Here is a 22,676-nt window from a genome sequence, read left to right on the forward strand (position 1 = left end):
CAATATAAAATATGACAGAATGACACATGGTCCACTCCACATTCCTACTACTATGTTATCACCAAAATAACAACCTTAAATGTGTCACATGGTATTTTAGAGTTAAAACCCATTGCTAAATGCCACATTATATTCTAGACTTAGTTATACTGTGGAACAAAATATATCCTTATTATATTGTAATACATGCTAAAAATAATAATATCATTATCCCCAATACCAACATTATACAATAAAGTCTCAAGCCCAGAAGAAACAGAGTCTGGCAGTACAAAAAGAGCCCATATTCACCCGGCAATAAAGACAGCAGTAGAGAAATAGCAATGCTCCTGAAGATTGTATCCAATGCTCTTGATCAATTCATTGTGCAAAAGGAAAGGCATGTTTTTATTGCCTTCCAGCTTTGGAAAGGGAGACCATCTTCACATACAATGCAACAAGTCTAGAAGAAGTGACAGGATAGTGGAGAAGCAAAAAAAAAATAGATAATATACAAGGTGGGGCAAAAGTAGGTTTACAGTTCTAAGTATGTGAGTTTATTCTTGTGATATTATTTATTAATTATTGTGTTATTTTCCATACAAACAACTGTAAAGCTACTTCTGCCCCACCAGGAATATAAGAAGGTCGGGTAGTAGAGCACACAAACATCTGCGATGGGACCCGCAGTCAAGGGCAAAGGACTACAGTAAAGTGACTAACAAAATTATAAAGTGTTCTGGGTAGAGAGCTATAAACATACTTACAACTAAGGAGACGATAGCTCAAGTTCAAAAGACTGGGGACAGAAATTCAGCTCTGCAAGGAAGCAGTCAGTCACCTGTATCTCAAAAACCATAGCCTCAGAGGCCTCAGTATGGCACAGTGAACATAGAAAACCAGTCTGGTTCAGCAGCAGGGAGCAGCAACCATTGTATGAGTGACAAACTAAGTCACTCAGCCCAAAGCCTCACCCCATTTCTATGTGCATCTGCAGTGATGACACAGCACACTAACTTAAAAGGTAAGTACATAATATATGTATTGGTACATTTTACAGCATGCCATTACACATGAAAAGGGTTGACAATAAGCCTTCCACTGTTTTGGAATGCACACCTATAATGAATGACTGATTCCCTAAAATAGATGGTTTTACTACAATGTAATTATAATATATAGTATTTTTCTAATTTTGATACATATTTCAGAGATTGAAACTATATCATCACAACTTAAAAAGAAATATTTTAAAAACTATTATATCTAGCAGTTGTTTAAATATAAAACCTACTAACAGGGCATTGAAAAGGAATACTGAAAAAAAAGATTGATTTGTAGTCATCAATACAGACAATCAAATTATTAAGCATTGCCTAAATGTCTATTATGTCTGCAGCACTATGAGGAATGCTCACTGAAATATAAAAGAAGTAATAGGCACGATCCTTGCCCACAGGGAGCTTATAACCTACTTGTGAAGTGTTGAGCTGCACCTTAAGAACTCAAAGGATTTGGGGAGATAGAGAGAAGGGAAAGAATATTCTAGGTGGGGGCAGTATAAACAAAAACATGAAGGAACAAATGTATAGGAAGGGACACACGGGATTTATGTTGAGAAGGAATAAGAAACAAGGCCAGTTAGAGACAGATTTAGAAAGCCTTTGAAACTACAGAATAGACATCAGCAAGCCACCAGAGACTTATGAACAAGGAAGCATAAATGTCAAAACATAGTATTTGCACCTTTTAGCTTTGTGCTGGATGAAGTGGGAAAGCGACTAGAGGCAAGAGAACCAACTAAACTACTGTAATCTCATGAGCTATAATCACCTGGCCTAGGAGAGTAGCAAATAGAAATGAAAAAAGGAAGGCATAAACTAAAACTGAAATGTATTCCAGTGGTAAGCATGATTAAAAATAAATTTTTTAATAATTCAATTTTTCAAATTACAGACACATCAGCAATGTCATTCCTATTCACCCAAAGAAATCTATATAAAAACTTTTACATAAATGTTTGCAGCAACTGAAGACAATAATAGCAAAAAAAAAACAGAAGAAAAAAAAACAAAACAGATGTCCATCAACAGAAGAATGGATAAGCAAACTGCTATAGTATGTATGTCTTTACAATGGAACAGTACTCATCAATAAAAAAGGGAATAAACATCTAACAATGGGACAACATGAATGAGTCTCAAAAACAAGATGGTAACTGCAAGAGCCTTATACATAACGTATGATTCCATTTATGTGCAATTCTAGAACAAAATAATCTAATCTGTGGAAGAAAATAATATCAGAACAGTGGTTGTGTCTGAGGTTTCAGTCTGGGGATTGACTGGGAAGAGGCACTTTCTAGACTGATAGTAATGTTCCATATGGGTTTCAGTTACATAGATGTAATAAGCATTTTTCAAAATACATCAAATGATACTTAAGATGTATACAGTTTGCTGCATGTAACTTTTACCTTAAAAAAGAACCATGTAAATACTGAACTCCCACTAATGATTTGCATAATAAGTGTTTCTGGGTAAAATATACTTATGTCTGCAAGTTTTAAATGCATGAAAAAATAAGATAGATATCCATTTAGGAGGCTGGAGAATTGAACCAATAGGTGATAAATCAAATACAGTAAGATGTAAACTGGAAAATATATGGGGCCTGTATGTGAGTATACACTGTACAATTACTTCAACATTTTTGTATGTTTGAAAATTTTTCACAATAAAATGTTTGAAAAAATTACAGACATAGCTTTACAAGTTTAACAGACCTTTAAATTGCTGACATGTTAAATTATTTTGGCTTCAAATTTTAATTGAGAAAAACCCCTTTAATCATAAGATATTACTCTATTAAATACCTTCAAAATTTCTATGCCCAATAAAACATACTTTAAACAAATAAAACATTTCATAAGCATCTAATTTTAAAACAGAAAATGGAAAATACCCACAAAAAATAAACTCTTTATTCCTACACAGATATCCCCAATACTAAAACTTCCCTCACTGAACTTTAATAAGAACAAAATCAGAATGTTGTATCATACCATTAGATTTTAGAATCCATTACAAACTACTTCTTCCATAATCATCAGTCTTATTTTCAATACAGCAAAATTTCAGAATGCCTTCATCAATGTCACATGTACTATTTTAATTCTAAATATTACTCAAATACATAGCTGCTATTTTTTTAGAATTATAAATGACTCGCCATTCCTAAATTCCTTATCTCCTCCTACCAACACATCTCCTTAATATTCATCATTTTTAAAAGGTATTCAATTTTTACCTCATGAGGTTCTTATCAACATTAACCTTCTTGGAGTGATTTAAGTACTATATAATAATTAAGTAGAAAAATTATAGACCAATAGTACTAACCAGATACCTCAAAAGTCTTGAGTACTCACACTAATTCTTACTGATGGCCCCCAGCAACACTTACTACAACCACAATATACAAAAAGTTACCTTTCGAAAGGAAGCATCTCAATTACTATATGGATTTCTATATGGATTTTTAGTCAGACCTTAAGGAATTTGCACCTAAGAGCTATATGCCATGGAGAAGGGAAAAATGTTTTTTGGTCCTGTTTCTTAGCCGTTTTAGCAAGCCTTTCATAGAAATATGAACTACTGAATTAAATGTGATGGCACACAAAATGAAAGCAGTAAACTGAAGTCAGCTCACTGCATTTTAGTTCTACCATTGCAAAACAGGTGGCCCACAATGACATTACTAAGGCTCACAAAGATTATGAAATTTCCCCCATTTGTCAAATGTTTATAACCGTCCCTAAAATTTTTTTTTACTGAGAATAAATGTTACAAAGCTCTACAGCTAGCTCTCTTTGTCTCCAAATATGGCAAAAGTCTTTCACGCCAGATCTTAGATTCGATGTAATTTCTAAATGCTCTGGATTTTTTTATTCTGCAATAGAAATTTCAATTAAGTCATCTGTTCCCATGTAAATATTTTAGTGAGCAAGCAATTAAATGCATTAAGTAACTCCCTTAAGTTGTAAGAGCAATGAAGCTTCTAAATATGTCTAACTTGAATCAAGGTCAAAGCTAAGGCAGCAGAAAGAACTGGCGCATGTGCACTGCTACCTACCAGTGGTTAGGGCAAAACAAACCTGTATTTCATTCAGTCTCAAATAAAATAAAACTCTTTAATTACAGATCTTATCAGCAGTACTGCAGCGACTTTGTGCTGAACATGGGGGGAAGGGAGAACAAAACAGAAAATAAAAATTCAAATAAGCAGGCCCTCGAGAAAAATGCTCTCTCCCAACTGCTTCAAAACCACTGGGCCCCTCACGAGCCCCACCCCAAACTACAACAGAATTAGGCTCTGAGGGACTGAAAATGGACAAAAGGGTACCATGCACCACAGTGCCCCTATAGACAACACCTTTCTCCCCTGGGCAAACAATCATTTAAGCAGAAAGGAGGGAAGCAGTCCCCTTTTGAGAACATAACTCTGTGTAGAGAATACTGGGTAAAACTATACCACGGCAGTTCAGGGCATTTGCTCTGTTCATCTGTGGCTCTGTTGAATTTTCTGGAGGTACGGGGCAGGGGAATCAATGCCAGATATCCATGAGAAAATAAGTCTAACAGTTATCAATATCACATTGTCCTTGAAAGGAAGCTTTTGCCTATGACTAACATGCCATGCTCTTCTCTCTCTACTCTGAACTCAAACATGAAACCCACCGAATTAAAGCACTCACCTTAACTGAGGTCTGTAGCTTCTGGTAAAAAAAATAGAAGAGACAAGGTTCGGAAAGAATCAACATCCAGAATGTATTCTTATTTGTCTTATAAATCCTCAGCTACAGATGCATACAGAGGATCAAGGCAAGTCTTAAGATGATACAGAAGCAATTCAGGATGGGGCTGAAGAGAATACAGGCTAAGAGTAGAGTGGTAGGGGATCATTCTCCTTCCTCCTCCTCCATCTCCTCAACATCCTCCACAACCCTCCACCCTGCCGCCACTACCACCACAGCCACACTCCAAGCCACCACCATCTTCTCTCATCTTCACACTTCAATAGCCCCCTTGCTGATTTCCCTGGAGAAACTCATCATTCTCTGTGTCACAGCCAGAGTGATCTTTTAAAAGTATAAATCTAATGATACTCTACCACTTACTTATAAGTTGTTTGACCTTTACCAAAATACTCAGGCTCAACCTCTCTATGCCTCAGTTTCCCCATCTATATAAAATAAGGATGTAGTTCCAGGGATGTTATGAGGAGAATGAGCTAGACTTTTTAAAGAACTGAGAACAGTAAGCATCACAAGTAAGGACTAAATAGGTAGCTGCTATTATTATTTCACCACCAATCTATCTGTCTTAAAAACATCTCAATGGTTTTCCTTTGCTCTAAAGCTAAAGTTCAACCTCATTAATACACCCTATAATGGCTTCACATGATCCAACTCCACCTGCTTACCTGCTGCATGTCAAGTCATTCTCCTCTTCACTGGCCTGCTTTCAGTCTCTAAAGGGACAATCCTCCTTCCTACCACAACACCTTTGCAGCTATGGTTCCCCTGCCTGAGCTCTTTTCTCCCACACTGCACTTGGCTAATTCTGGTGCAGCTCTCTGATCTCAAGCCTAACTGACCCTTCCTTAGGAACCACTGCCTTGGTGCTGCAGTCCACATTAGACATCCATGTTATGCTCCCTTATGGTATTGCTGAAACACACAAATAACAATGTCATTACTCTGTGGTATCTGCTTAACGTCTATATTAGACCATGTGCTGAGGGATTTTTTTCTCTTACTCACCACTTTATCCCCACTGCTTAGCATAAAATCTGACACAGAGAAATACCCAATAAATATGTATTAGAAATTTTAAAAGCCCCCTTTTCAATTCATTCTCCCTGTCGTATTGCTTGTTTTCTGGGAGGTGAGAAGAGAAAACAGTAAAGTGCCACAACATGGATTCTGTATCATCTTCCCTCTCCTCATTTATCCCTTTCCTCTCTTCTTACACCTTCTTCCTTCCTATCACCCGCTGCAGCTGTCATTAATTCCTCCCTCTTCTAAGGTTTCCTCTCTCTTCCATCTCCTTCCAGTTGGCCACCACCCAACCAGTCATTATAAGACCTCACCCCTAGCCCACAAACTGCCTGTAATGAATAGCACTGTTTACGTTAAAGCCAGAACTGTGAGGAGAATGTGATGGACACTATTATCACAGGGAACAAAATTTTAATATCTACAAAGAAAGAGCATAAACAGTCCTATCAGCAAAGATGATTTCTTTTATGGCTGCTTCTTGATTACCACTTGCCTCACCTCCCACACAACATGTCACACCACTGTAAACACAGTCCTTATTTAGGGCTGCAGAAAGAATCAGGGTTATGTCACATGCAGAAATAGCCCAGAACGTCTGAGTGGAAAGAGCATACCATTTGAACATTGAGAACCTGGGTTTGAGACCAGCAGCCTTGGCAATTCTGTTAACTGTGTGACCTCAAACAAGTCATTTAACCTCTCTGAATTTCAGTTTCCTCGCCTATTATATAGAGGTGATATAATAACACCTATTTCACAGGGTTGCTGGTAATCAAATGAAGTATGAGCTCTAACATTTAAATTAATTTTTCGTTCAAGTCTCACCAGTAACAGTCAATAAAAGTAACAGAAAATACTAATCTAAATATAAAATAAAATTTTATAATCTTTAGTAGGATTATATATATTTGCTTACTTCATGAAATCTTATTAACTACTTCATCAATCTTCCTATACTGCTTTTATTTCGCATTCTGTACCTATATCTTGACTGTTTCTCTTGGTATAGTACTGTTTTCATTTCCTTTGAAACAGTATTATGCCTGGTCTGAATGTCCAACCACGGTTACTGTACTCTTCTACAACTCCCTCAGAAGGATTTTATCCAGTCATCTTGGTTAAATACACTCAAATTAAATCATATTTCCTACACTAGATTATAACTAACTACTTATATTCACCTTAAGCTTCTTATTCCTATTTATATATATTTAAACTTTGGTACATTAAGAGCAAGCAAAGCTTTTTTACTATTTCAAATGGCAATGCTCCCATTCTGTAATAGTAGTAGAAACACTCTAGAGATCCACTCTAGTTCCAAAATATAACTAAGTACCTTATATAAATGGAGAAAATACATTTCAAAATACAGCTTCCACTTCATAAAACTGAAAACTTCATAAAATTACAATAGGGTTATTACTATTTTTATAATTTAATTTATCCTACTGATAATTACACTTTTGGTCATCCCTTTTTGTTCACTAGGGAGTCAATTTCATCATATAGAAATAACTTAGTACATTTACTCTCTCAATGTGATAGCTTTAGTGTGACAAACATTAAATTTCACTCATAAAAATGGGTTCTTATCCACCTATATAAATAATATTGAAAAAATAAAAAAAGAATATTGAATTCCAAATGATCATTTGTTTTTAAATGGTGTAATTCATTATCATGTTTATCATTAATACCTAGTGACCACAGTCAACTAATCACCAACAGGGCTTTCATCAACTTTAAGCAATAAACTCAAAAATACTATTTTTTGGTCATATTAAGGAAAATGATCAAACCTTCCCTATGATCTATCATACATTCATTTCTAACTAAACACATACTTATTGTTCTTTCTACATATTCTTAATCACTTGAACACTGACAATGAGTAATTCTCCATTAATCTTATGTAGTGATGACCCTACTAGTGTTTCGGCAGTGCGATACTCTAGTTAAACCTCTTTGATTTTAAAAACACCATTATTTTTATTTACTCTTACATCCTCTCAAATTAAAATGGAACACCTTCTAGTCTAGTTCAACAGATTATATTACCTTAAAAGATTACATTACACTGGTCTAAAAATTGAAATGTTACCTTATAGCCTATTGTCTTCCTGTAATAAAGAATTTCTTTTTCCAGGAGCTCAAATAAACGTGGTGGGAAAAACTGAAAATCCTGAACATTTGGCTGTTTTGAAGGTCGTGGAGCCTGTGGGGGGAAAACACATGATATATATAGATATAGATACAAATACACACACATACACACACCTGTGTATGTATATGTTTGCAGTACATAAAGTGAACATGTTTCTATTTTCCTATTTCTTTAATATACAGAAAAATAAATATAATGAAACCCATTGATATGCCTGGGCCATATCAAATACTCTTCTATATTCTTGTTATATTTTAGGGACTATGATTTAGCACTAATGTAAGTAAATCTGAATCACAGACCATGTTACAAAAGAATTCTGCTGTCGGACATAAAAACTGGCCTCGTACTGTTTTTTACCTTTGGCACCTTTGGCTCACTGACACGTAAAGCCTCTCTAAAGTAGGCATCCACTGCATAGTTTGCTTTGCGTTCTCGTTTCGGAGGTTCAATCCATTCCACCACCCCAAGCTATACACAAGAAACAAGAACAAGGACAAGGAGTTTAATTACTCTGAACTGTTTTATAAAAACCAAGCACATCCACGTTGCAGAAGCATGAGAAAACCAAAACCTTTAGGAAGAATCAAAACACACAACCGAGCATTTCAAGTGCTAAACCTTGCCCTGCATACCAAGTTTAGGTGCAAGGATGATGTTCTCTTCTTTCTTTTTCTTTTTTGAAGTACATTTAAAAACTTGGTTCTTCCTTACTAATTCAGAAGAATCTTCATAATCTGGCTAGTGTTCTTTGCCTAATCAATAAATACTATCTAATAAAGATGGTTAACATTGATTCTGGTGACTGCGTTAAAATAGGTGAAAAGGGTAAATGATGAATATCAATATGACAGGAACACATCCTTAAAATCAAGATAAATTTTTAAATGAGACCACTTGGTAAGCTAGCTATGGGTAAAACCAGTGAAATAAGAATGATCTGAATTTGAAACCAGGTTCTGCCACTTTACCAGTTGTGTAACTTTGGGGAAATTATTTTTGCATCTGTAAAATGGGAATAATAATACCTATGTTAAGGATTACACGTGACCATATATGTGAAAACATTAGGTAAAGTGCCAAGAGTTCAATGTAAGTTATTAAACATCCAAAGCAGGATGAACAGTGATTTGGTAGCATTACAAAACATCACCCCAGTATCACCTAGAAAATACAATTAAAATAGATAAAACTGACAATACAAACTTATGGAGTCTATAAAAATGGTTTTCTTCCTCAGACATTTTTCTTGATTTCATAGTGCCTAGCCTAGTGCCTTTACACAACACAGGTGATTATCTATAATTAACAATCCCAGTATATTTGCTCTTATCTAAGGGTTGAGTTCCAATCTTTGTATCATATTTAAAGAGTGGATGATAGCCCTGGCTGGTGTAGCTTAGTGGGTTGAGCACAGACTGCAAACCAAAGGGTCGGCAGTTTGATTCCCAGTCAGGGCACAGGCCTGGGTTTCGGGCCAGGTCCCCAGGAGGGGACGTGCAAGGGGCAACCACACATTGATATTTCTCTCCCTCACTTTCCCCTTCCCTTCCCCTCTCTCTAAAAATAAATACTTTTTATTAAAAAGTATTAATTAATAAAATCTTTTTAAAAAGAGCTTATATATCAAGTAATCTTTTTATTAATAAAATCTTTTTAAAAAGAGCTTATATATCAAGTAAGAAATTTTCTGATAGCCAGAGAGTATAAAACAATGAAATAAACTATATTAAAGAGAAGTAGAACTCCCAACATGACCACATTCAGAGGCTGGATAACTGTCCCAGATTCTGTAATGGGACTTCTTAATTACAAAAAAAGGTTAGAGCAAATTAAGCTAAAGTTCTCTTTTAAATTTAGACTTACAAGACATGGATGGTGTAATGTGAATTTACATAAAATGAGAACTACGCAGAGCAGTGAAAAGAGTTTTGGCCCCCTCCTCAGATGAGTAATAGTAATATTTTATAAATAATCAATACTTTATTTGTTTCATTTGGGGTGAAAAATAAATCAATAATTTAAATTAACTTTCTTTTTTGTAAAGATTTTATTTTTTACCTTTTGGAGGGGAAGAGAAGGAGAGAAGTATCAATGTATGGTTGCTTGCCTCTTGTGAGTCCGCTGCTGGGAACTGGCCTGCAACCCAGGCATGTGCCCTGACTGGGAATCGAACCATGATCGTGTAGTTCGTAGGCCCGCGCTCAATCCACTGAGCTATGCCAGCCAGAGCTAAATTAACTTTCTTATGGTAAAGTATTTGGCCATTTAACCTACTTGGTTGAAGGTCTAGGTATTCAAATTTGAAATAAGCATTAAAGACCAATTCTTGAACTTTCAAAAACAGAATAAATCATGCTGAATTAGTTTGTTTTAGACAGGAGTACATTAATACAAACTCATTCAGGTTAATTTACTCAGTATCAATGTCTACCATTTTGACTCAATCTACCAGGTATGGTTGTAAAATACTGCAAGTGGTTCAACAAATCATGTATGAAAATCTACCTCACTGTGTAACTCCCATGATTTATGTATAAACAATATTCTTGCAAATTTTTAATTCCTTCAAAGGATAGTATGACCTATTTTAAGAATCTATTTTGGAAATATGATAAAACAAATAAAATATATCATCTCAACTCAGATATTCAGAAAAATATGATTTGTCAGAATTCAATTATAAAAATATATCATTATTAAAATTTCTCTGTATATCATTATTTTGTTAGAATTAGAAACACAAGAAAACTGGTTATATTAGAAAAAGACAGTACTTTACTAAGTCTAATTTACCTCTAAAAATGTAGATAAGCTCCAGTGATATTTAGTCTCTTCACTGTGTAGTATTTTTTCACTTTGTAAAACACTCTTAATAACAGTAAGCCCATGGGAATAACTATTTTATAAAATTCATATCACATAATGAGATCTAAAAAGCACAGTAGAAAGGCAATTTCCACCCTGTGCACGTAGGTCATCACCTCTATCTCATCACAATAAAAAGTAAACAGTCAGAATAAAGGTTATAGATATAACTAGACAGATTTAAGTCAAGACACTAAAAACTACCAGAAATAATGAGTGTCACAAAGCACTGTCAGCATATTTCTTGCACTACAAACTAAAATGGCTCAACTCTTATTTTTTCATTAAAATCAATACCCAAGAATAAGCTTTTTAAAAAATAAAATTCACTTGTCAGTTAAAAAAATATATAACAGCTTGATAAAACAATTTGAGCAATAAAATAATGATAGAATTTTACTATAACTCAAAAAATTAAATAACTACCCTTGGGTCTATGTTGATATAAATAAATGAGTATATAAATAAACATGAATAAGGGAAAGCTCTTCCTTACAACAAAATCCAATTAACAAACGTAGATTTGTTAATGAAGAAATTTTTTTTTAATTACCACTAGGCAAACACCACAATAATAACTTGCAGGCAAACTCTGCCAACAGATGCTAAAATCAGTGCATAGAAGCTTGAGGAGTATCTTCCCCCGAGTTACTGTATTGTACAAAGGAAGACAGACTTACCCTATAGTGGAGAAACCCAGCAGACACCACCTCAACTAAGTGATAAAGATTAACATCTCCAGTAATAAGATATAGTGACATATGTTCCCTGGTATGATGTACTGAGAAGGACATCATATCCCTTCCATTGTATTCTTGCCAAAAATGCACAGTTTCAATCAAAACACAAGAAAATGTCAGATGAACCCAAAGTGAGAGACAAACTACAAAATGAGTGACCAATACTCTTGAAAAGTGTAAAATTCATGAAAGACAAAGACAAACTGAGATCACAGACTAGAAGAGACTAAGGAGCCACAGAAACAAAAATGCAGTGTGGGTTAAGACAATGAGAAGACAAGCCACAGCTTGGGAGAAAATAATTGCAAAGACATATCTGATAAAAAACTATTATCCAAAATATACAAAGAACTCTTAACACTCAACAATAAGAAAACAAATCTGATCAAAAATGGGCAAAAGACCTGAACAGCCACCTCCCTGAAGAAGATATATAGATAGGAAATTAGCAAATGAAAAGATGCACCACGTAATATGTCATCAGGGAATTGCAGATTAAAACAACAAGGTACCACTACATACATATCAGAATGGCAAAAATCCAGAACACTGACAATACCAAGTGCTAGTGAGGAAGTATAGCAACAGGAATTCTCATTCATTATTCACGAGAACTCAAAATGCTACAACTACTTTGGAAGACAGGTTGGCAGTTTCTTCTAAAACTAAACATATACTTACCATAAATCCATCAATCATGCTGGCTGGTATTAACCCAAAGGTGTTGAAAATTTGTGTCCACACAAAAACCTGCACATGGATGTTTATGGCATCTTTGTTCAATAACTGGCAAAACTTGAAAGTAACTAGGATGTCCTTCATTGGGTGAATGGGTAAATAAACCGTGGTACATCCAGGAAACGAAATATTACTCAGCACTAAAATGAAATTAGCTATCAAGCCATGAAAAGACCTGGAGGGAGCTTAAGTGCATATTGCTCAGTGAAAGATGCCAATCCAGAAAGGTTACATATTATACGATTCCAACTATGAGACATTCCAGAAAAGGCACACACACACACGCACACACACACACACACACAATTATGGAGAAGGTGCAAATATCAGTTGCTGCAGAGGTTGAGAGGAGTGAGGGATAAATAGGCAGAGCACACAGGATTTCTGGGGAACTAAAACTATTCTGTATGATACTGTAATGGTGGATCCATGTCATTATTCACTTATCCAAACCCATAGAATGTAGAACATCAAAAGTAAGCCCTAACATAAATGTGTCAATATAGGTTTGATGGTATCAAACATTCCACTATGGTGGGGAATGTTGGTAATGAGTGACGCTGTGTTTGTGGGGGGACAGGAGGAATATGGAAACTATTTTTCTGCTCGATTTTGGTATGAACCTAAAATTGTCCTTAAAATAAAGCTCTCTTTTTTCTTCAGTTACAGTTTACATTCAGTGTTATTTTTGTATTAGTTTCAGGTATACAGCATAGTGGTTAGACAATCACATACTTCACAAAATGTTCCATCTGATATTTCTGGTATACCCACCTGACACCATATAGTTATTACAATATTATTGACTATATTTCCTATACTGTACTTTATAGCTCCATGACCCAGAGGGTATTGTGCTAAGCAAAATAAGTCAGTCACAGAAAGACAAATACCATATGATTTGACTCATATGCAGAATCTAAAGAACAATATAAAATGAACAAACAAAACAGAAACCAACTCACAAATACAGAGAAGACTGATGGTTGCCAGAGCGGAAGGACTGAGGGCGCTGGGTAAAAAAAGTAAAGGGATTGAGGAGTACAGATTGGTAGTTACAGCATAAAGCTCCATTTTTAAAAATTGTAATGTGGGATCCCGGGCTGTATCCCCTGGAACAGGGCAAGGGCATTAGGGGAAGATGTGTCAATTTCCTGGATTCAATCATTGTACTATAATTATGTAAGATGTCTACATCAGGAAAAGCTGCGTGAAAGACATATGTGAACTCAGCACTATTTTTTGGCAATAAACTCTGAAGTCATTTCAAAATAAAAAGTTCTAAAAATTACAGCCACGATTCAATTAAACAAACAAAATAAAGAAAATTCCCATTTCTTCAAAGGACTCTTGCTGTCTATGTAGTATAATATAAGGCATTATTTCATAAATGAGACCACCTTTAACAAAGTCTCTGTATCATTTAAGTATGTTAATATTATCACTAATATGTTTAATACTAAGTGCCACACATTATTCTAATTACTTTATAAACATTAACTCATTTAACCTCAGAGTCATTCACAGATATAATTAGTATGAGAAAACTGGGTACCCAAAGTTACTTAGTGACAGAGTTGAGATTTTAGCTTCAGAATCCAGGAACTCAACTACATTCCTACAGTGCTTCTCAAAAACAAAAGTAACAGTCACACCAACAACAGCAGCAAAAATCATGACAATAATGATAATAATAAGCCAGCAAAATATATTAAAGACAGCCCTTGCATGAGATCTTTTGACCTATATGAAATTTCTCTGTACAGTATTGTAATAGGTCAGTGCCAGTGAATTTTATGATTGTTATGGGAAGAAATGCTAATTTCAGAGGCTAATAGTTAAGGATAAAAAGTTACCTTCTGCTTTTCTCTATAATCTTCTCCTTCAAACTTGTACAAACTTTGTTCAGTGTCCATTCTAAAATTTCTCAGAGAAGACTCTCCCATTTTCTGCAAGCGTTCATTCATTTCTGCGGTCTAAATTTCAATGCATGGACATTAGAAAATTATCATTGAGTTACTTAAAAAGTCTGAGTATTCTCTGTTTTTTGAAAAAGTCAAGTGTTGACATGAAATACTCAATACATTCATTATAAGGTAAGGATGCAATGCTAACATCAAACTTGAATATAAATTTAACATGTCCCAGGTGTTTTAAATACTTAGATGGTTCTTCATAGTATTACTCACTTAGGTTTTTTAAAAAATCTTTTATCATTGAGATATAGCCATACTATTTTTTTCTATTGCATAAATTTAATGGGACAAACAGCTAATACTAAAATAAAGGAAAATGTGTATTAAACAATACATTTTGCATACTAACACAAGATTGCTCAAAATCCAAGATATGACCCTCAGACACATGAAAAGATGTTCAACATCACCAATCATCTGAGAAATGCCAATCAAAACCACAATGAGATATCACCTCATACTTGTCAGAATGGCTACGATAAAAAAAAAGACAAAGATAGTAAGTGTTGGTGAGGATGTGGAGAAAAGGGACCCTTGTGCACTGTTGGTGGGAATGCAGACTGGTGCAGCCACTATGGAAAACACTATTTGGAGGTTCCTGAAAAAAATTAAAAATATAACTACTATGCAACCCAGAAATTCCATTTCTGGGTATTTATCTGAAGCAAAGATAGTAACTCAAAAAGATGTTTGCATCCCCCATGTTCACTGCAGCATTATTTACAATACCCAAGATGTGGAAACAACCTAAGTGTTCATTGATGAATGAATGGATAAAAAATTTGCCCTGGCTGGTGTAGCTCAATGGATTTGACCGTGGGCCTGCGAACCACACGACTGCGGTTCGATTCCCAGTCAGGGCACATGCCTGGGTTGCGGGCCAGTTCCTGGCAGGGGACTCACAAGAGGCAACCATGCATTGATATTTCTCTCCTTCTCTCCTTCCCTTCCCCTCTAAAGATAAAAAATAAAATATTAAAAAAACGGTGGTGTGTATGTATATGGTGGAATATTATTTGGCCATAAAAAAGGAAATCCTGCTATATACCAACAACATGAAAGAACCTTGAGGATATTATGCTAAATGAAATAAGTCAGACAGAGAAAAAACTACCATATGATCTCACTGGCATATATAATCTAAAAAATAATATAACCTCATAGATACACAGAACAGAAAAGTGGTTGCCAGAGGCAGGGTTGGGGGGGTCAGTTATAAAATAAGTCCTGAATATATAACATAAATATAAAAATATAGAGAGAAATATAGTAAATAAGCCAACATGGAAAAATACCCCATGTAGATGGAATCAGCAAAATCCAAACTGTGACCAACACAAAAGGGAAATAACCCAGTTTCTACACCAAATAAACTATACAGGAAATAATAAATAAGTGGAGGGACAGCTACAGACTTAGATCCAGATAACACATCAACCAACTGCACACGTGGACCTTATATGCACCTGAACTTAAGAAAACTGTTTTTTAAAAAGTTAGCTACTTATGAAACAATTGGAAATTTGAATACTGACTAGATATTTGATATTATTAAAGAAATTGTTGTGGTTTTTCATGTGGGACAATACTATGAAGATTACATTTTTAGAAAGAGTTCTTACATTTTTTAAACATCTTTTTAAATTGTTTTATTTATTGAATTTATTGGGGGTCACACTGGTTAATACAATTATATAGGTTTCAGGTGTACAATTCTATAACACATCATCTGTATATTGTATTGTGTGTTCACCACTTCAAGTCTCTTTCCAACATCATTTATTCCCCCCTTTACCCTCTTCTACCTCCCCCTACCCACTCCACTTCCCCTCTGGTAATCACCATACTGTTGAATGTGTCTATGAGGTTTTTTTCCTTTGCTTAATCCCTTCATCTTTTTTATCCAGCCACCCAACTCCCCTCCCCTCTGAGATCTGTCAGTCTCTTCTCTGTTTCTAGCCTGTTTCTATTTTGTTCATTAGATTCCACATATAAGTGAAATCATATGATACTTATCTTTCTCTGAGTGGCTTATTTCACTTAGCATAAAGCTGTGGTACATTTACATAATGGAATACTACTCAGCCATAAAAAAACAAGGAAAGCTCACCTTTTGCAACAGCATGGATAGATCTGTCTACTTTTGCTTATGTTTGAAATTATCCAAAATAATTTGTGATAAAAAGCAAATTCAACACAAAACCACAATATTCTGAAACAGCTTATTATACCTTAACAAATAATGCTTTAATATTTCATGAAATGTTCACAAAACATTTTCAGGTAACACAACTCATCAGCAAACAATTTTTAAACCAGTGCAAAAAATACAGTCCTCATACATGTGATTAAACACAAAATTTGATTTTTTTACGTATAATAAATACCAACATTATTTTCAGTAAGCATGCGGTATAAGCTCCTTTAGTCTTTCTCACCAAAAATTAAACTAAAGAAACCTAACTACCCTTGGATGTAAATCTACAAATTCTTAGAGAGAACATGTCTTCTGAAGCATGTGTTTTAAAACATGCATTTGGAACAACGCAAATACAGAAAGCATGCTAAAGCATATTGATTTCAAAACAATTCACCATCAAAACAAAATGCCATTTAAACGAACCTTTTTTTCCCCTCTTTCTAGAAGAGTTGTGATGTCTTCATCCGTCAGCTCACTTTCTTTAGAAGCAAAAACATGGGTGGCTCCATGACGTATCATTTGCAACATTTCTTCTTTTGCCAGCTTGTTAGACTGTTGGTCAATGAGTCTTCCTAATAGTAAAAATAAAGGTTTTATATATTTGACTGTATCCCAGAAAAAGCATGGCATAACAGTCCTAATAAGACACTACTACATTTACCCATAAATAAAACTTTGTAAGAACATAAAATTAGTGAGCTTTAAAGTTATTTTTAATGAATAGCCCTGCAAGTTTTTCTTCTCCCATACCTTCCATTTCAGTATAGATTTCCTTCTGTGAGATTCCGTTAAAACCAAGGACAAAAATATTTTTTCAAGTACAAACTTCACTTTTTATCATATTTCTCTGTGTGCAAAGGCACCCTTGAGTACATGTTTAATTTTTTTTAACTAGACGTTTTGTTTGCTAAATAATATCAGGTACTTCAGGTACTTCAAAAGACATACCATTGACATTCAGCTCCAAGCCACTAATGTTCAACTAGCATATAATGAATACAAGATTTTAGTTTAAGATTTAAATTAGCTTGAACAAGAAATTAAATTTAAAAAAATTATTTAAAAAAAAAGGCGGGGGGCGGGCAGGGTTGGGAATATAAGACAGAAAGCTGTACTTGAACAAGAAATAAAAAAATATTTTAAAAAAAGATTTAAATTAGCATTGTTTTCAAAAATTGCCATTTTTCTCTAAGCTTGCGAATTTTGCTCAACTTTCATTAAAAGTAATCTCCTTTGAAGACAGTTGTATGCGTTTTGCAAAAATAAAAAACCTAATTAAGTTTATACATTTAAATACCTTGTTGTATAACAATTGAGTCAAGTCTCAGTTTTATCTCAGCTCTTTCTACAATCCTTTCTTCAACAGTGTTGTCGGTGATGAGACGGAACACACGTACTGGCTTCTTCTGACCAATACGATGTGCTCGATCCTAGAAAAACAATTTATTGTAAGATATTGGGTATTCTGGATAAAATCTGTATAGCCACCACATGCTATAAAGTTCTGAAAATAAAACCAGTTCCTGATCTCTCTATACCTGCCACTTTTGAAAAAAGGGTAATGACTATGGAGGGATTAAGAAGTACAAATTAGTAGTTACAAAACAGTCACAAGGCTGTGAAGCACAACATAGGGAATATAGTCAATGATATTGTGGTAACTATACAGGGTGCCAGGTGGGTACTAGAAATATCAAGGGAATCACTTTGTAAAGTATATGACTGTCCAATTACTATGCTGTGCACCTGAAAGTAATCCAAAATAATGTTAAAAGTAAACTATAAGAAAAATTTAAAAGAATACCTAGAGACCCCTAGGAACAAAGAAATATGCAAATATTCCATTGTACCATTAATGAAAAATTCACAGAAGGAAAACAGGTAAAGCCCTACCATATAAATTAGCAAATCCACTTCTGGGTATTTATCCAAGGAAAACAAAAACATAAATTTAAAAAGAAATACGGGCCTGCTCAGTTGGCTCGGTGGTTGAAGTGCCATGCTGTGCACCAAAAAGGTAGTGGGTTTGATTCCTGGTCAGGGCACGTGCCTAAGCTGTGGGTTCAGTCCCTGGTCAGAGCACATACCAGAAGCAGCCATTCAATTTCAATATTTCTCTCTCACACCAACGCTTGCTTCTCTCTCCCCCCCCCCCCCACTTCACTCCCTCCCTCTCTAAAGGCAATGAAAAAATGTCTTTGGATAAGGATTTTTTTTTAAATTTAAAGAAATATGGCCCTCTATATGCAGTGCATCATTATTAACAATAGCCAAGGTATGGAAGCAACCTAGGTACCCATCAATAGATGAATGGACAAAGATGTGGCATATATATTCAGTGAAATATTACTCAGCCATTAAAAATGAACTCTTGCCACCTGCAACAACACAGATGTACCTGGAGGGTATTAAAGCTAAGTGAAAGGAGTTGGACAGAGAAAGATATTTGCATAATTTCACTTACATGTGAAATCTAAAAAAATAAAACAGATATTGACTCATAGACACAGAGAACTAACTAATAGCTGATGGGGAAGGGGATGAGCAAAGATGAAGGGGATTCAGAGGTACAAATTTTCAGTTATAAAATAAATCACAGGGGTATAACATATAGCATAGGTAATAGAGTTTTCATTATAACTTTATAGACTTATGGTGATCACTTCATAAGGTATACAGATATTGAATCACTATGTTGTATACTTAAGACTAATGTAATACTATATGTCAGCTATAATTTAAAACTTAATTTTTTAGAAAGATAAGGACTAGGAGGAACTGGAAGCTTCTAGATTAAGTTACTAAATAACTTTAAGCCACTAAATTCAAACATCTTCCACACAAGCAAGTTTTGTAAGTTAAGGGGGAAAAGTACTTAACAAAGGTTGCCACAATAGCAAAATTCAGCTTTATTTCATGATTAAACACTTCCTTCTGCTTGCTGAAGCAATTCAGGGATCTGTAGTAAGGGGTCATAAAAATTAATGGGATACTATATCCTTACTATATATTGGCCTGAATTGGTCCTCTGGTGTATATTGGTAAAGGTGAGAGGTGGCAAGTTCTGATAATATAAAAATATCTAGGGGTAGAGTTTTTTTAAAACACAGAAGCTGCTACAGCAAATAGGTGAAAGGAGGAGGGTAAGTAGTTAAGAAAAAAATCAAAGAAACAAGGTTCAATACAGCCCTTGTATGAAATATAAAAACACTAGAGCCTAATGACACCTTCAACCCAGAGCACTGAAAGAGAATGCAACATCCCTACACATATTTAAAATTTCAAACTCAAATCAGGAAATCATGAAAACAGCTATACACTAGCAATTTTATGGAAATAAAAGTTATTGTCAGTAAGTTTTCCAATTCAGTAACACTGTAACTCACTAGGTTTTAATCCTACTTAGTCCTATCAAACAGGTAATTCAGTACCAGGCTAAAATAATAATTATGCCAATACATGGTGATTTTAAAATGTCCCGAAGGTCCCTATTTTTCAACTCCCTATTATAAAAGAAAATGAAGGATTTCTAAGCTATGCCTCAGGGGCATATAACTTCCAAAGACAGTCAGTTCCATAACTTCTTGCAATTCTGAATAAACAACTCTTTTCAATCTTTTTACTTCTGAAATTGTATTTATCTTAAAATGTGTCACATTAACAAAAGGTATAGCTCTAGTTCAATAAATGACATCATGATGAAAGGTAAGTGAAATAGCTCCCTGGAAAAAAATTTTAATGGTAAAATAGTTTCTGATTCTGTCCTTAGGAAACAAATGTTTCCCTGGAATATTTTCCCTTTTTATTTTCTTACCTTCTCAACCCAAATGTTTTTTTTAAGATTTTACTTATTTATTTTTAGACGGAGGGGAAGAGAGGGAGAAAGAGGGAGAAAGAAAGGGAGAGAAATATTGATGCAAGAGAGAAACATCCTTTGGTTGCCTCTTCTACACTCCCCAATCGGGGACCTGGCCTGCAACCAAGGCATGTGCTCTGACTGGGAATAGAACCAAAAACCTTTAACTTTTGAGGGAAGATGCCCAACCAACTGAGCCACACCAGTGAGGGCCCAAATGTTTCATTACAAAAGTTAAAATCCCAACTCTCACAATTTCAGTACTGGGAATTTTAATATAATTCATTGTTAAGCAGAATAGTATTGAGACTTTTTAACCCTCTTCAGTATTTAGAAGTGGGAAAAAATGACATTTGTTTCATAACAAAAAGCCAAAACGGACACACAAACGCTATAGCTGGATTTGGGGTATATTTGTTTTCATTTTCTTTGTTTTTGCAATTGGCACAGCAACTGCAAAATTGTTTGTTTTCCAGGATAATCTATTTTAACATCTACAAAGCCTCCCCAAAATTGTTATCGATTTATCATAAATTGCCTCTGTGCTATACAAATAACAATAGTATTGTGAGCGAAGATAAGTTTCTGACATCATTAAAGATTACTAACCATAGCCTGCAGATCAACCTGTGGATTCCAGTCTGAATCATACAGTATAACCACATCGGCACTGGCCAAGTTAATTCCGAGACCTCCAGCCCTGGTACTCAGCATAAAGATGAATTTGCTGCTATTAGGAACATTAAAGGCCTCTATTGCTTCCTTTTTTAAATTAACATAGGAAATGGAAGGAAAAAAAGAAAAATCAAATTATATTACCAGAGTCCTTAAAAAACAAACACTTTAACATGCAGGGTGAAAACCCCATTTTATAATATTCTTCCACTTTCTAAAATATGTAAGCATTTATCTATCTATATTCTGTACTGTGTGAATTGCTATAGAAAGTATATTACATAAAGTACCTAATCTTCATAAGCTTACATCAGTAGAAACAATCTTATAATAATCATATAAGCAAACTTAACTAAACAAGTAATAAATCACTCGAATTATTTTAAACAATAATAGTGAAAGTGTTTTAATTGAGTGAGAGCTGACATATATCTAGGGGGCAAAATGTCAAATACCTTAACTTCATTCCCCATTAGTTTATGAAGAATTAATAAAGTAGGTACAGTTTACAAGACCAATCAAGAGAAAAAAAAAAGGTTTAGAAATGGGAATGAGAGCAACAGATGTAGGGTAAGGTAAGTAGATTTATTCCCATATGGTGAAAAGGGGCAAACAGAAAAGTAATGAAAAAAATTAGGAAGGTAATTAGGGGATATTTAGTAAAGAGTCTTAAAAATTAATGGGGTATTAATTTCCTCACTATATAAAGATCTCATGCAAATTAGTTTTTAAAAAACCCACTAAGACCCCAAAAGAAAAATGAGCTAAAAAAAAAGACAATACAGAGTAATAAACACAAATGGCTAATAAACACAAGAATAATGTTCAATCGGCTAGTAAGCAAATAAATACAAATTAAAACAATACCATTTTTTGAAGATTAAAAAAATGATAATACTCAATGTTGACGAGGGGGGCGGTGAGACGGGCACTCTCATACATTGCTGCTAGGAGTGTAATTTGGTACAACCTTTCTGGAAAGCAATTTGGCAATATGCATCAAGAGTCTTAAAAATGTTCATACCCTTTGACCCAGTAATTCCACTTCTAGGAATTTATCCTAAGGAAATAATCAGAGATGTGCACAAAGATTTATGTATAAGGATTTTCACTTTACCATTATTTACTATAGTAAAAAATCGGAAACAACGTAAATGATCAACAGGAAGGGGATAAATTATTTATAGTACATCCCTAAGATGAAATATTACACTAAAATTACTTTTACAATGACTTTTTTACTGATAAAGTACAATTTGACACTGAGTAAAAAGTATCAGGATATTGAACTTTGTACATAGTATATATAGTATATCAATTAAAATCTTTTAATGGATATTTTATATATACATTTATATTTATATATTTAATTTGTACATTAATATATACATTAAAAGATTGGCCAGAAATATTTTTCTGTATATTCCAGATTTCCTTCAGCAATTGACTATTACTGTTAGAATCACAAAATACAGGAAGTTACATTTTTAATGAATGGAATGGCATGGTCAAAAGCTGCAGGCAGAAAAGGTGACTCCCACTGCCACAGTCAGTATAGCATGTAGAGGGGGCAGTACAGAAAGCAGCACGGTGTAGTGAGAGGCAATCTGGTGTAGAGGAAATAGCAAAAACCTGGAT

At 34.5% G+C, this 22,676-nt stretch overlaps 1 protein-coding gene across 6 annotated transcripts in view; it reads right to left on the reverse strand.

Annotated features, from left to right (window-relative positions):
- Positions 1 to 22,676, reverse strand: part of SMARCA1 (SNF2 related chromatin remodeling ATPase 1) — a 78,918-nt gene that overhangs the window by 29,556 nt on the left and 26,686 nt on the right. For 4 of the 6 annotated variants that reach the window (XM_037059294.1, XM_037059289.1, XM_037059292.1 and 1 more), the window contains 7 exons: positions 22,063 to 22,098; positions 20,973 to 21,125; positions 17,805 to 17,937; positions 16,931 to 17,079; positions 14,188 to 14,307; positions 8,346 to 8,456; positions 7,923 to 8,036 (listed from right to left, as the gene is read on the reverse strand). In XM_037059294.1, the coding sequence (XP_036915189.1) occupies positions 7,923 to 8,036; positions 8,346 to 8,456; positions 14,188 to 14,307; positions 16,931 to 17,079; positions 17,805 to 17,937; positions 20,973 to 21,125; positions 22,063 to 22,098 (816 nt within the window). The remainder of the gene's footprint in view (positions 1 to 7,922; positions 8,037 to 8,345; positions 8,457 to 14,187; positions 14,308 to 16,930; positions 17,080 to 17,804; positions 17,938 to 20,972; positions 21,126 to 22,062; positions 22,099 to 22,676) is intronic. The other 2 variants (XM_037059290.1, XM_037059293.1) reach the window with 1 other exon arrangement.

The sequence above is a fragment of the Sturnira hondurensis genome, unplaced genomic scaffold (genome assembly GCF_014824575.4).
Source record: "Sturnira hondurensis isolate 20B ecotype Veracruz unplaced genomic scaffold, ASM1482457v3 Scaffold0010803, whole genome shotgun sequence".
NCBI lineage: Eukaryota > Metazoa > Chordata > Mammalia > Chiroptera > Phyllostomidae > Sturnira > Sturnira hondurensis.